At 46.8% G+C, this 16,291-nt stretch overlaps 1 protein-coding gene across 1 annotated transcript in view; it reads left to right on the top strand.

The window, feature by feature from the left end:
* Positions 1–16,291, top strand: part of NUP205 (nucleoporin 205) — a 77,994-nt gene that overhangs the window by 22,478 nt on the left and 39,225 nt on the right. The window contains exons 11-16 of the mRNA XM_050933881.1: positions 1,043–1,193; positions 2,260–2,465; positions 3,748–3,930; positions 5,995–6,045; positions 14,444–14,653; positions 15,836–15,935. Coding sequence (XP_050789838.1) covers positions 1,043–1,193; positions 2,260–2,465; positions 3,748–3,930; positions 5,995–6,045; positions 14,444–14,653; positions 15,836–15,935 — 901 coding nt within the window. The remainder of the gene's footprint in view (positions 1–1,042; positions 1,194–2,259; positions 2,466–3,747; positions 3,931–5,994; positions 6,046–14,443; positions 14,654–15,835; positions 15,936–16,291) is intronic.

The raw sequence follows: 16,291 nt of genomic DNA, 5'->3' as shown, positions 1-16,291 counted from the left end.
TTAGATAAATTCAACATTTTTCCTCCATTGTTTGCAGTGGAATTTTTTTTTTTAACTTGTCATTTACTTTAGTGTCATGGTATTAAAAGCTGGAGGCTGGAGCAGCAGTAGCTCCTGGAATCAAGAGGAGTAAAGATGTTTTTTGAGGAACTGGTAGAGCCACTCTCATATGGTCTTAAGAACCTGTTATCCATTGCCAAGATATTAGTGCAGTGCTCCCACCCAGTGTTATATGGGCACCATTGGCATGCTATAAAGGGAACTTTTCCCAGTTGTCATTGGCTGTAGATTGTTCTCTGGGGTATCGGCGGGTATTAATAGGAAAGAATCTAACCTCTTTCAAAGCTTTTGTTTATGCTTGAGCTACCTAATCGAAGACTTCTACACAAGCAGCTACATTTTCTCAGTGAACATTATTAATAATAATGCTTTGCACTTATGTTGTACCTTCTCTCTGATTATATCGAAGTGTTTTGTTGATATTCCCAGAAGAAAAACTCTGTTAAGGTGCAGTTAGTCTCTTAAGGGTAGAAAACATTACGAGGATGTTGTAATTATCTAAAACCCAAGGATATAAGATTAGGATTAAAAACAATCCAAATATGTTAAGGTACGAAATGCACAATTAAGGCATCCAAACAACCTTAGCTGTGCCCTGTAGGAACATGTAATTACCAAATTCAGCATTTTTGGTTTCAGATTAGATTTATTTTTAAAGGCATATATTAGATTTTTGTCATAGTTTTCCCCTTTTGGCATCACTGCAGCTAATGTTATGAAAGATTATTGCACCCTTATTGATTAATGTCTTCCTTTGCAATATTCTGAATATTTTTTGCATCCTTTTTTTTCTTCAAAATGTGGATATTTTCTATTCAATGAAACAGAACAAGCAGTTCACAAATATATTTATTTTGGAGTTATGGTGCGGGTTTTGTGTTTTTTAAGTCCAAACCAGAATATACTTTATCATTTTGGTGTCTCTTGTCACCCCAAAATAAGATTAGATTTCTTTTTAAACATTTACCTTTTTTTGTTGCAGGTCGTCTTGTCCAAGTTCGTTAGACAGATGGGAGACCTACTCCCCTCCACAATTTACATCCCATATTTGAAAATGCTTCAGGGATTGGCCAGTGGGCCCCAGTGTGCTCATTATTGCTTCAGTTTGCTGAAGGTCAATGGCAGCAGTCATGGTAAGAAAGGTGTTTGACAGTAGGCTCACCTCCCAATCTTCTCCTAGACAAGGTGGACAAGAATTTAGACCTAGATGAGATTAATTGTAGTTTATTACTTAGTTAGCTACTATTAGTCTTACACTTTTAGTATGGAGGTAAAACTCATTTTCACTTTCAACTGCATAAAGATACTGGTTTATATATGTTGATTAAATATTTGAGTGTCCTGATTATGGGAGTGGCTGAATTCCTAATATGTTTAACAGAAAGCTATAAAATATTTTAAAATCAATGAGAGCTTCAATATATCACGTTTAGCTCAGTACAGCAAGTTGAAGAGTCACTTCTTAGCATAAAATAGCCAGGCTGTGTATTTGCAAATACATTTTTAAATGATGGCTGGCATTTCTGAGCTTGCGTTTAGAGGTGTCCTGAGAAAGTGCCATCATTTGTAACACAGTTAATGTAAGAGACTAGTTTCTGTCTTATTTTCATACTAACTTGTCAGGGGAAAAAAATTACTAGACTAACTTCTTTACACATTCAGCATTACAAAGGTTCTGATTCATAAACCCATATGATAGCATGATTAAAACAGTAAACCTATTTTGCACCTGATTATCATATTCGTAATATCATAGCTCTTCAAAAAGACCATAAGAGCACAAAGGTCACCAACACCAGGTTTTTATCATAAACTTTATTTTCCTCTCTGTCCCACTTTGAATATGAACTGAAAGTTGAGATCACTGATTATCTCTTCAGTTCTGGTGTGCTATTGCAGGGTACTGACGGTTATGGAGAAGGGTATGTGTGTGTTTGTTTTACAAATGCCAATAGGCACTTTTTTCCCCTCAACTCTCATTGAGAATGTTTGGAAAGCATCTCGCATGTTGCGGGCATTAACTTAAATAATAAAAGCACACAACTTCTCATACATAGAAGAATTTCTTACTACTTCAGCTTCCAGAATACTTTGCTGAGTACAAGTAAGGGCTGTTTTTTTAAAGTTTGGTATCCCCTTTGCCACCCTGTAAAAGAGCAAAATTACTTTGTAATGAGTTTAAACATTTTTCTTTCCTAGCTGAAAACATTCAAGGAACCAGTGGCAGCCCTGTCTCCTGGGAGCATTTCTTCCGCTCCTTGATGCTATATCACGAGCACTTAAGGAAGGACTTGCCAAGTGCAGATAGTGTCCAATACCGTCCCCTCCCTCTCCGAGGAATCACCCAGAAAGAACAGGATGGATTGATTTCCTTTTTACAGCTTACAACTACTATAGTGAAGTGGGTAGGTAACCTTTTTCTTTCTTGTATCTCACTAATACATTTCTGTTTCTCTTGCAAGATGACGTTTGAACTGACTTACAGATTTGAGTTTGCACATAATTCAGTAGTGGTAACCTATGCCACATTTGACCAAAATGGCATGCTGGGCAGAGTCAGCTAGCAGTTGCTGTGATTTGATTTCTGGACTTCATAAGTGATAGCAGGAATGACTGAGTTGGACAAGCACATGATAAAACAAGAAGGGGCAGGGTCTGTTATTGGTACTGCAAATTGCTGATTTTTAACTTTCATGACTCTCTTTCTTCTCTGTTGTGGAGTTGTTGTCTCTTTCTTTCACAGCGAAGACAAGTTTAAAAGAAATCAAGTCAGACCTGAAGAACTCTGAGCATTTACATTTAATAATTTGAGAGGGGAAAAGCCAGAAGAAGTAAACTAAAATAAGAGAGAAAATGGGCAGGAGAAACAAACTGCCAGTGAAACTTGCCTCCAGGCTGGATTTAAATGGCTGCCAGTCCTATAGCTGAAAAGGCACCTTGAGTTAAAGGGGTGGGAACCCTAAGCAATGGTTATAAAAATAATGCTTCAGTGCAGGCTCTACATAGGTGGGACAGCTTTAGTTCAATTACTGAATACTCACCTGAGGAGAAGGTAATTCTGTAGTAAGTATTCTTAGAATTATCTAGCTATACTAGAACTGTATGCCAATTGAATAGCTTAGCAAGAGGTCTCAGATATGCTTTAACTAGCCCTGCCCAGCTTTTAGATCTTAACAAGTTTAATTTCAGCTTAGTGAATGTTAAAAATAGATAATACAGGCTTGTAATAGAAATAATGACAGAGCCCTTATCTACTCTGGTGTGAAGGGGCTATTGAAGTATAAGCACTTGATTTCTCTAGAGAAACAGTTGTGTGAGTGTGTTCCCTGCTAGTATATACTTTGGAATTACAGAAGAGACTTGAGCTTCCAACGTATATATGCATAGTTGCTTTAATACATGTTGAAAGAAGGAAAAAAGAGGGTGAAATACTTGGTAATTGTATTCAGTTACTTTTAAAAATAAACTTTTAAATCAAAAATGTTTTAAATCAGTTAAAACTGATGCTTTAAGTTGGGGCAAGCTTCCACTCTTCCCATCTCTAAGGTGTGTTGGGCTAGAAAATGGCATTAACCATTGCTTAGACTTTGAATCATTTGAGTTAGGTGTTGCAAAACTCCAAGACTTTTCAAAGTGACAATGTGTACTCCTCCCGCCTCCTCCCTTGTTTTATGTATCATTTTGCAGAGTGAGAATGCGCGTTTGGCCCTCTGTGAGCACCCCCAGTGGACTCCAGTGATAGTCATTTTGGGACTCCTGCAATGTAGCATCCCTCCCATTTTGAAAGCAGAACTATTAGAGACTCTTACTGCCTTTGGAAAATCTCCTGAGATAGCTGCTTCACTCTGGCAATCACTGGAATACGCACAGGTATTTTAGGATTTTGTATACTGCTTAGAACGGTAGTATCTGAGTCCTGGCTGAATTGTAATATATTTTAACATTACATACTTAAACCTTAGTGGTTATATGACACACTTTTCCTAAATATTCTTTTAATCACTTATTTCCATTGCTGATTATCAAATTCACATTGTTTCTTACTGTAAAAAGGGCCTGTGCACTGATAATAGTGGTGTGTTCTTATTGCTCAAGGAAAGGGAATGGGGAGAAACCAGCCCTTTGTTCACATTCTATGGGAGACCTAAAGATCTGTGAACCCCTAAGTAATGCTACTATAAGAGATCACAAGATAGAGTTTTACTTCTCTAGACAGTATAAGAGTGACATCATTTCACTGGAAGGAGTTTTGTCCAGTCCTTGGCTGAAATGAAGATGCAACAGGACGTAGCCCTTTGAGGGTTGGGGTGTAAAAGTGAATGTGGAGGATTTGTGTAGCTCTTGGAGATGTGCAGTTCATTGTTCCATCAGCAGATAAGAGATGTTTTTTTTAAAAATCTGCAAGAAGTGATTGGTAGGGAATACAATAAGTATTTTTAGTACAATGTAACATCAGCCATTACTTCAGTAAACATCACTTCAGTACTGGGCAAACTGGTTGGAAACTATAATAAAGAACAATATTGTCAGACATGCAGATGAACATAGTTTATTGAGGAAGAGTCAACATGGTTTTAGTAAAGGGAAATCATGCCTCACCAATCTACTAGAATTCTTTGAGGGGGTCAACAATCATGTAGACCAAGGGGATCCAGTGGATATAGTACACTTAGATTTTCAGAAAGCCTTTGACACAGTCCCTCACCAAAGGCTCTTATGCAAAGTAAGCTGCCACGAGATAAGAGGGAAGGTGCTCGTGTCAGTTGGTAACTGATTTAAAGATAGGAAACAAATGGTAGGTATAAATGGAGAAAGGTAAATAATGGTGTCTCCCATGGGTCTGTTCTGGGACAAGTCCAGTTCAACATCCTCATAAATTATCTGGGAAAAGGGGTAAACAGCAAGGTGGTAAAATTTGCAGATGATACAAAATTGCTAAAGACCCAGGGAGGCTGCGAAAAGCTACAAAAGGATCTCTCAAAACTGGATAACTAGGCAACACAATGGAAGGTAAAATTTAATGTTGATTAATGCAAAGTAATGCACACTGGAAAGCATAATCCCAACTATACATATAAAATGATGGGGTCTAAATTTGCTGTTACAATTCAAGAAAGAGATCTTGGAGTCATTATAGATAGTTCTCTGAAAACATTCACTCAATGTGCAGTGGCTGTCAAAAGAGCTAACAGAATGCTGGGAATAATTAAGAAAAGGATAGCTAATAGGACAGAAAATATCATGTTGCCTCTGTATAAATCCATGCTATACCCACATCTTGAATAATATGTGCACATGTGGTTGCCCTATCTGAAAAAAGATGTGTTGGAATTGGAAAAGGTTCACAAAAGGGCGATAAAAATGATTAGGGGTATGGAACGGCTTCCGTATGAGGAGAGATTAATAAAACTGGGACCTTTTAGCTTGGAAAAGAGATGGCTAAAAGGAGATATGATTGAGGTCTATAAAATCATTACTGGTATAGAGAAAATAGATAAGGAAGTGTTTTCTACTTCTCATAACACAAGAACTTGGGGTCACGAAATGAAATTAATAGGCTGCAGGTTTAAAACAGATAAAAGGAAGTATTTCTTCACACAGCGCACAGTCAGCCTGTGGAACTCCTTGCCAGAGGATGTTGTGAAGGCCAAGACCATAACAGATTTAAAAAAAGAACTAGTTAAATTCATGGAGGGTGGGCAGGAATGGTGTCCCTAGCCTTTGTTTGCCAGAAGCTGTGAATGAGTGACAGGGGATAGATCATTTGATTATTACCTGTTCTGTTCATTCCCTCTGGGGCATTTGGCATTGGCCCGGAAGACAGGATACTGAGCTAGATGGACCCTTGGTCTGACCCAGTAGGGCCATTCTTATGTTCTTATTTCTGTCAGTAGCTGTGTAGAAACACATTGTTTTCCCTTTCTGTTTTTTAAGATATTACAGACTGTAAGAGCTCCGGGTCAGAGGCAAGCAACTGGCATTGAGGTAAGGGTTCTTCTTCTTTAGGAAGCCACTTTGATTTATATACAGATGAGTGCAAGGGGGAAAATGTAGAGGCTGTGCCTGCTATTGAGTCTTGGAATAAAATCCCTCTTTGCTTTGCATCTATTATTCCCGTACCTGCTCATGGCTCCTAGAAGTTGGTTTTATCTTTCTTTGTAAATCAAATGGAGTTCTTAAAGTTTGTTTGGTCATGCCTTGTAGCTTTCTACTATGTATGGACTAGATGTCTTTGCCATTTTTTTCTCTCTGCTTGCTTGTTATGTACATTTTTCCCCTAGAATTCCTTGACTGCTTATTGTTTCCTGTATTTCATTTTTTTCTGCATTATCACTCAATTTTAAGTCACATAAAATCCATTGTGATTTAGCTAGAAAAAGGAGTCATACTTATTTACGCTTATTAGTGTGTCTTAGTGCATCAGACTTTTGTAAGTATTCTCTCTCTCATTTGTTTTCAGAGTTTTCCTCCACTCCCCCCCCCCCGCCCCCCAACAAAACACACATTAAAGTTACATTCTAATCAGGCATGCAATGTATATCATTATAGTCAGGCAGTAGTTCCACGATAGCTAAGGTTGAAACTTGTTTACTGTTTAACAGGTGGTTTAAGGGCAAGTCTACACTACCCTCCTACATCGGCACAACTGCACCGATGCATCTGCGCTGCTGTAGCCCATTTGGTGTAGATGCACTGTGCCGACAGGAGAGGATTCTCCCGTCAGCATAATTACTTCACCTCCACGAGAAGTGGAAGCTATGGCCACAGGAGAGTGTCTCCTGCTGACATAGCACAGTGTGGACACCGCTTTAATGTGATGTAACTTGCATCACTCAGAGGGGTGTCCCCCAAATAAATATCACATCAATTTTTTTGCAGTTCTTAAGTTCTTACAACTTTTTTTGGACCCATCTGTGATTCTTATTGTAGTTCTGATCCTCCCCAAACTGATATCACCCATTCAGAATTGATTTTTAGCTAGTGTCTAACACTCATTTTTCTCTTGGGGGAAAAACAATATTTAAAAAGCTATTTGGAGTTAAAGCTTGAGCCACACTGACAAACGTGTCCCAGAGCTGATGAAGAGCTTTGTGCAGTTTGAAAGCCTTGTGTCCTCCCAGAACACTGAGTCATTCCTCATGTCTGCTCATCAGCCCAGACTGATTGGTACTTATCATATATCTCCAATGTCCGTTGCCGCTTCCAGAGGGCAGAGTAGAGGTTGTAGGGCTGGGCAGTTGTGTACCATAATTCTGTATTTGCTGGTTCTTCTTCGAGTGATTGCTCACATCCATTCCAGTTAGGTGTGCGCGCCGCGCGTGCACGTTCGTCGGAAACTTTTTACCCTAGCAACTCCAGTGGGCCGGCAGGTCGCCCCCTGGAGTGGCGCCGCCATGGCGCCCAATATATATCTCTGCCGGCCCACCCGCTCCTCAGTTCCTTCTTACCGCCGTGTCGGTCGTTGGAACTGTGGAGCGCGGCATAGCTGTCCTCCACGTCCCTAGCTCTCCTTGTTCTCTATCGTTATCTCTAGCACTATTGTAGTTGTTAATTAGATTGTTAAGTGTAGATAGTAGTAGTTAAGTAGTTTGTAAATAGTTCTTCGCCGGGGGCTTAGCCCTTCCCGGCACCCGGCACCGGGCTCATGCCTGGTTCGCCGGGCTTCAAGCAGTGTGCGGCCTGCAAGAAGCCCATGCCTACCAGCGATCCCCACGACGCGTGCCTGAAGTGCCTGGGGGAATCGCACAGATCCGACAAGTGCCGCATCTGCAAGGCTTTTAAGCCAAGGACAAAGAAGGAGAGGGATCAAAGGCTCCGGACTCTCCTTATGGAGGCGGCACTTGACCCAGCGGCTTCGCAGGCCGTGATCTCGGCGCCGGCACCGGATCGCACCGGCACCGAGAAGACTCCCCGGCACCGACCTTCTCCGGCACCGGGGACAGAGCCTAGGCCGTCGAAGTCTATTACTCCGGCCAGGCAGACCCGACTGGAGCGCCCGGCCACAACATCGGCCGCGGCGCCGCCGGCACCGTCGACTCCGGGCCCGGCGGGTCCGTCGAGTCCGGTGCCGCCAAGCTCCCCCATGACATCTGGGGTTGAGATAGTGGTGCCATCCACACCAGAGACCTTCGCCTCGGCACGGGACCTCATAGCCATGACTGAGCCCACTCAGCTGCCACCCCCGGTACCTCCGGTGCGGGTCGTGTCCAGAGGCAAGCCTATGATGTCGGCACCGTCTCGGGACTCACGTTCTCGATCCAGGTCCCGACGCCACGGTCGCTCCAGATCCCGCCGCCACTCGCAGTCCCGGCACCGCTCCCCTCAGCGGTACCGGTCGCACTCGCGGCGCCGGTCGACATCAAGACGATCGCGGTCGGTCTCCAGCCGCCGATACCGGCACCGCGATTCCAGGAGCCGATCCAGACATCATTCGCCGCACCGGTCGACCTCCCGGCACCGAGCTGGTGGCAGGTCCCGGTCCCGGTCGACCTCCCGGCACCGAGCTGGTGGCAGGTCCCGATCCCGGCACCGAAGCGGCGCCCGGTACCGGTCCAGATCCCGGCACCGTGACAGAACCCGGTCCCGGTCCCGGCACCGATATGACTCCCGGCACCGGTCCCCGGCACCGAGAAGATCGTCCGTGCCGGCCCGCGCAGACCCTTACCATCCAGGGTCCGCCCCGCCATGGCCCTCTAGACAGCCGTCCGTATCTTCGCTAACGGACGGTGGGTATGCGCTGGGCACCGACCGGCAGGCGGCGCTGTTCAGTGATCCGCCACAGCAGGACCAAGGCCCGCAACAATGGGGATTCTGGACACCCTGGGCATATCATCAGGCCCAGGGCCCCCAACAGCTCCCTGCTAGGCCGGCGACTGCGGAGCGCAGGGCACCTGAAGCCTCGTTGTCTCGCCCCCCTGCCTCCCCGGATGGGGAGGAAGGGTCCAAGCATCAAGACTCCGCTTTGGCTCCTGAGGTAGAGGCGAGGGCCGAAGGAGACCCGCCGTTAGACACTCTCTTGCCGGGGGTCTCCTCATCCTCCTCCCCGGATGAAGCGGTGGCTGGGACCTCCTCCAACAGCCCCCCCCGCTGGACCTCAGGGTGCACCAGGACCTCCTCAGGCGAGTAGCTCAAAATCTGAGTCTGCAAGCCGAGGAGGTCTCGGAGATAGAGGATCCAATTGTGACCATCCTCTCGGCAGACGCTCCCACCAGAGTCGCCCTGCCGTTCGTACGAACCATCCAGGCCAACGCCAACACCATCTGGCAGTCTCCGGCCTCCATTCCTCCCACTGCGAAGGGCGTCGAGAGGAAGTACATGGCTCCTTCTAAGGGCTACGAGTACCTCCACGTGCACCCGACTCCGTGTTCCCTGGTGGTCCAATCGGTAAACGATAAAGAGCGTCACGGCCAGGAGGCTCCAGCCCCCAAATCCAGGGAGGCCAGGCGGATGGACCTCCTCGGCCGTAAGGTGTACTCGGCTGGGGCGCTGCAGCTCAGGGTCTCCAACCAGCAGGCCCTGCTGAGCAGATACGCCTTCAACTCCTGGGTGGCAGCAGATAAATTCAAGGAGCTGCTGCCACAAGATGCTCGCCAAGAGTTTACGGCCATCTTGGAGGAAGGCAAGAGGGTCGCACGCACGTCCTTGCAAGCCTCTTTGGACGCTGCGGACTCGGCTGCCCGTACCCTCGCGTCGGGTGTAACAATGCATCGCCTCTCCTGGCTGCAGGTTTCTGGCCTTCCGCCGGAGCTCCAGCACACTATACAGGACCTTCCTTTCGAAGGCCAAGGCTTATTCTCGGACAAGACAGACCCCAGACTCAAGAGTCTGAAAGACAACCGAGTTATCATGCGGTCACTCGGGATGCACACACCAGTGACGCAACGCAGACCCTTCCGGCCGCAGCAACAACAACAACAGCGCAGGCCGTATTCCCAGTTCCGCCAGCGGCAGGACCTTAACAGGCGCCGCGGCAGGAACGGAAGGCGCAGGCACTCGGGGAACCAAGGGGGGCAGAACCAAGGCTCCTCTAAGCCCCCGCCTGGACCTAAGCCTTCATTTTGAAGGTGCGCCCGAGGGCGCAGTAACAGTTTCCCCAATGGATCCTTCCCCCCCGTTTTCCAACCGCCTTTCGTTTTTCCTCCCAGCGTGGTCCCTAATAACATCAGACCGCTGGGTCTTACGCACGGTGCAGTCGGGATACCGCCTGCAGTTTGTTTCATTTCCTCCTCCCCGCCCCCCTTCCTCGTCCCTCTTCAGGGACCCCTCTCACGAGCAATTCCTTCGGCAGGAGGTGCAGACGCTCCTCGGCAAAGGAGCTATAGAGGCGGTGCCGGAGAACGAGAAAGGCAAGGGGTTTTATTCCCGCTACTTCCTGATCCCCAAGGCCAAGGGGGGTCTCAGGCCTATCCTCGACCTGCGAGAGCTCAACAAGTACCTGGTGAAGTTGAAGTTCCGCATGGTATCCTTGGGGACCATTATCCCATCCCTGGATCCGGGAGACTGGTACGCCGCCCTCGACATGCAGGACGCGTATTTTCACATTGCCATCTGGCCACGTCACAGACGTTTCCTTCGCTTCGTTGTGGGGTCTCTTCATTATCAATTTGCAGTCCTCCCATTTGGCTTGTCCACGGCCCCGAGGGTGTTTACGAAATGCATGGCAGTTGTGGTGGCGCAGCTTCGGCGCAGTCGTATCCACGTGTTTCCGTATCTGGACGATTGGTTGATTCGGGGCACGTCGGAACAACAAGTCTGCAGCCATGTCCGCATGATCACCGACATGTTCGCCACTCTGGGCCTCTTGGTAAACACAGACAAGTCCACCCTGGTTCCCACACAAAGGGTGGAATTCATCGGGGCCGTCCTGGACGCCACTGTAGGCAGGGCCTTGCTGCCATTGCAGCGGTTCCAGGCCTTGTCGGCGATCGTGCAACGGCTGCGGACAGACCCCTTAACGTCAGTGAGGACATGTCTAACCCTGTTAGGCCACATGGCGGCTTGTACTTTTGTGACCGACTACGCTCGGCTCCGCATGAGGCCTCTCCAGTTGTGGCTCATCAGTCATTACAGGCCGACAAGACAGCCGCTGGATATGTTAATCACAATCCCCCAGAGGGTATTAGATTCCCTCGGCTGGTGGCTAGACCAGTCGGTGTTATGTGCGGGTCTCCCCTTCCACCCACCTCAGCCCTCGGTGTCCCTAACAACGGATGCCTCAGATCTCGGCTGGGGGGCCCACCTAGGGACCCTGAGGACGCAGGGCCTGTGGTCCCAGGAGGAGGTGGGGCTACACATCAACATGCGGGAGTTGAGAGCGGTCCGTCTTGCTTGTCAAACGTTCTGTCATCAGCTTCAGGGTCGCTGTGTCGCCGTGTTCACCGACAACACGACGACCATGTATTATATCAACAAGCAGGGCGGCACCAGATCCTCCTCCCTGTGCCACGAGGCGATACGACTCTGGGACTTTTGTGTAGCCCACTCCATTCACCTCATGGCTTCCTTCCTCCCCGGAGTACGGAACACGCTGGCGGATCGATTGAGCAGATCCTTCCTGTCCCACGAGTGGTCCCTTCGCCCAGACGTCGCCCTCTCCATCTTCCGGAGGTGGGGTTATCCCCGTGTGGACCTCTTCGCGTCCAAGGGAAACAGGAAGTGCCAAGCGTTCTGCTCCTTTCAGGGCAGGGAGCCCGGGTCGATAGCGGATGCCTTCCTCATCCAGTGGTCGACCCACCTGTACTATGCGTTTCCCCCATTCCCTTTGGTCCACAGGGTCCTTCTGAAGGTGCGCAGGGACAGGGCTCACGTGATCATGGTAGCCCCGGCATGGCCCAGACAGCACTGGTACTCCATGCTGCTGGACCTGACCATAGCCGACCCAGTTCCCCTGCCCCTTCATCCGGACCTGATTACCCAGGAGCACGGGACCCTCTGTCACCCGGACCTGCAGTCGCTGCACCTAGCGGCGTGGCTCCTGCGTGGCTGACTGGCTCTGAGCTGCGCTGTTCCACGCCGGTGAGGGAGGTGCTCTTGGGCAGCAGGAAGCCGTCCACAAGAGCGACATATTTGGCCAAATGGAAGCGCTTCTCCTGTTGGTGCGTGGAGAGAAATCTCCGCCCTATTGGAGTTTCGGTAGCCGACATCTTAGACTACATTTGGTCCCTCAAAGGGCAAGGTCTGGCCATATCGTCGTTGCGAGTCCACCTAGCAGCTATCTCCACCTTTCACCCGGGTGCGGATGGTCGCTCTGTTTTTTCTCACCCGACGGTGTCTAGATTCCTTAAGGGGCTGGAACGTTTATACCCTAACGTCCGTCCCCCTGCTCCAACCTGGGATCTTAACCTGGTGTTGTCCCGGCTCATGGGGCCCCCCTTTGAGCCGTTAGCTACTTGCTCCCTGCTTTACCTCTCTTGGAAGACAGCCTTTCTAGTAGCTATCACCTCAGCTAGACGGGTGTCGGAACTCCGGGCTCTTGTGGTAGACCCCCCATATACGGTCTTCCACAAGGACAAGGTGCAGCTGAGACCACACCCTGCTTTTCTCCCCAAGGTGGTCTCAGCCTTCCACGTCAACCAAGAGATATTCCTCCCGGTTTTTTTCCCGAAACCTCACTCCTCAGGCAGGGAGCAGCAGCTCCACTCGCTTGATGTCCGTAGGGCTCTCGCGTTCTACGTGGAGAGGACCAAGCCCTTCCGCAAATCCCCCCAGCTTTTCGTGGCAGTAGCGGACCGCATGAAAGGGCTTCCTATCTCCTCCCAGAGGTTGTCCTCTTGGGTAACGTCCTGCATCAGGACCTGCTATGACTTGGCCCATGTCCCTACGGGCCGTGTGACTGCGCATTCTACCAGGGCGCAGGCGTCGTCGCTGGCTTTCCTCGCCCGTGTGCCCATCCAGGAAATCTGTCGGGCAGCGACCTGGTCATCGGTCCACACCTTTGCTTCCCACTACGCCCTGGTCCAGCAGTCAAGAGAGGATGCGGCCTTCGGATCTGCAGTGCTCCATGCCGCGACTTCTCGCTCCGACCCCACCGCCTAGGTATGGCTTGGGATTCACCTAACTGGAATGGATGTGAGCAATCACTCGAAGAAGAAAAGACGGTTACTCACCTTTGTAACTGTTGTTCTTCGAGATGTGTTGCTCACATCCATTCCACACCCGCCCTCCTTCCCCACTGTCGGAGTAGCCGGCAAGAAGGAACCGAGGAGCGGGTGGGCCGGCAGAGATATATATTGGGCGCCATGGCGGCGCCACTCCAGGGGGCGACCTGCCGGCCCACTGGAGTTGCTAGGGTAAAAAGTTTCCGACGAACGTGCACGCGCGGCGCGCACACCTAACTGGAATGGATGTGAGCAACACATCTCGAAGAACAACAGTTACAAAGGTGAGTAACCGTCTTTTTTCAGAGATTTAAGTATTGGTGCATTTAACATCATAGAATGGTATGAGGCACTGCCAGTCTTAATTCTATGTAAATAACAATTTTAAGCAGTGAATGTATTATAAACTATTATCTGTCCTCTTTTTCAACGTGGTTTTTAAAAACACCTAATGGCCAAGTCTTTTGAAAACTAGTGGCAGCTTAGAATATGTTTTAGGCTACAATCCTGAAATGTGATGCATGTAATACAGTAGTTCTCAAACTTTCATACTGGTGACCTCTTTCACATAGCAAGCCTCTGAGTGCGACCCCCTCCTTATAAATTAAAACCACATTTTTATATATTTAACACCATTATAAATGCCAGAGGAGATGCGGGGTTTGGGGTGGAGACTGACAGCTCGTGACCCTCCCATGTAATAACCTCATGACCCCCTTGAGGGTCCCAACCCCCAGTTTGAGAACCCCTGATGTAAGAGGACTTCTGTGCCTGTGCAGAGCCCCACTGAAGTGAATTGGATGTGATGTTGGAGCCAGCACAAGTGCATCACATTATAGGTTCGGGCCTAACTTGTTTGTTTGCTTGTTTTTGTGGTGGGTAGTGGCAAAGAAATTGGTATTATTATTAAAAAGAATGGTAGATAAAGCAACAATTGAATTTAATAAGACTAAGAGCAATCACCACATTATTATGCTAATTGCTTTTCAAATAATGACTTATCAAAGTAGGTAACTTCTTAAATTTAAAAAAAAATTGGGCCCAATCCTAGTTTCCCTGCGCACCCTAACTCCCACTGAAATCAATTAGAATGAATTTCCGTCATTTCAACCTTCAATCAACATTCCCCTCCCTTTTTGTTGGTTGTGTTTCAGCCTTATTATTTTGAACGTATTTTGATTTTAATTACAAATCTACTGAGGTGGAATCTTGTTACTGTTCTCTGGTTCTTTAGTGTTATTTCTGAAGTTGAGTCCTTGATGTTTTTTTCCCCTCCTCTTGGGAAGGTTGAACTGAATGAGGTTGAATCTCGGTGTGAGGAGTACCCTTTAACCTGTGCCTTCTGTCGGCTAATCAGCACGCTGGTGGAGAGTTCATTCCCTTCTAACTTGGGGGCTGGACTGCGACCACCAGGCTTTGACCCCTATCTGCAGTTTCTCAGGGACACTGTGTTTCTCCGATTTCGCACCAGAGCTTACCGGATTGCTGCTGAAAAGGTAATTTTTAATTGTGAAGATAGTTCTTTTGGGACTAAAGCGCTTTAGTCCCTGGCCTTGGAAGAGCTGTGATGTGCAAGTTTGATGCAGCCGTGATAAGTCCATGGATTCTTTAAATCAAAGTTGTAGCCAAATGACATCCTCCACTCCTGAAAAGCAAATTGTGGAGAGGTTTACAGTATATATCTTCATTGTTCAAGACACACTTGGTTGTCCTTAAAGGGCTAGAAGCACTGAGCTTCTTGATACTAACACATTTAAATGGACAATATGTGATAGCCTTTCAACAGCCAGCAAGGAGACACCGTAGTTTGCCACTGACGTGTGCATGAAACACCTTCCTCGTTTAAAATGCGGAGCACAGAATGTAGATTGGAAAGAGCATTTTTAAATACTACTGTTTGCACTGTCAAAAGCAGGCTAAAATTAGTAAACAATAGGGATCACAGTTGTATTGGGCTTCCATACTCCTCTGGTGTGATAAGAATGCTATTTCTGAAGGCAAAGTGTCTTCAGCCACGTTAGAAATACATGGAGTTAGCTATCTGCAGTTATATTATGATTTTTTATAAATTGCTTTGTTACTATAATTTTACCAGGTTGGCTAATGATTGCTAAACCTAAGTAGCTTTCATGAACCTGAATAATTAGAACCTTCATCCACCAGTTAGAGTTCTCTCATCATGACCATTTCACAAGATTATTTAACCAAAAATAGCATTAACATAGTATTTTAACTTCTTGAAGCATGGAATTTGAGTTCCTCGATATGATTCTTTTTGATGAAAATGCATTTACATTGAAAGTCGAGTGACCCAGGCAGGGCAAACAGTCAAGTTTACCAGCATATTCATTCTTTCATACATTTCAGAATGTTTGCATCTGGCTTTGAATATATGAAAAATACACTATCGTTATGTTTGCAGATGTTCTTTTTAGTTCAAAAAATCACGCTGAGAGTATTTCAAATTCTCTGACTTTAGCAATTTCCTAGTGCTATGGGACGGTAATTTTAAAAGCAGATGCATTTTTCTTGAAGTCTTGCCCAATCCATTGTTGAATTGCTTCACTTTTCCTTCTAGTTATATTGTTCTGTCATCCCGGTTTTGTATTATAATATTAATAATATCCTGTGTGTGATTTTTGTGGGTTTTTTTGTTTTGTTTTTGTGGTTGTCCACAGTGGGAGGTAGCTGAGGTGGTTCTGGAGGTATTTTACAAGTTGCTGAGAGACTACGAACCTCAACTTGAAGACTTTGCGGATCAATATGTGGAGTTACAAGGTTAACTTGTTCATTTACTTACTGTCAAACAAGATTATTACTTTCACTCTGCTTCCATACCCCTGTAATGTGATCTTATCACATTTTACAAGCAAGTTGAGTCAGTGCTTAGATGGGAAATAGCCAAGGAACTCTAATGTGCTGCTGATTCGGTAGGCTGCACTCTTTTCTGAATCAATAATGAATCAGTGCCCCAGCGTGTGACTAGAGTGCAATGTGCTTCAGGAGGCGCTGTCTTTCAGATGAGATATAAAACTGATACCTGCACATTTGTGGTCACTGAAGATCCCATAGCACACTCAGAATGTTAGCAGCATCCTGGCCAGAATTGAGTTAGGAAGCTACATTTTGTTGAC

This window comes from Gopherus flavomarginatus, chromosome 1 (assembly GCF_025201925.1).
Source record: "Gopherus flavomarginatus isolate rGopFla2 chromosome 1, rGopFla2.mat.asm, whole genome shotgun sequence".
NCBI classification, from domain to species: Eukaryota; Metazoa; Chordata; order Testudines; family Testudinidae; genus Gopherus; species Gopherus flavomarginatus.
The sequence above is the reverse complement of the archived record's forward strand: the minus strand, read 5'-3'. Positions and strand labels throughout refer to the sequence as shown.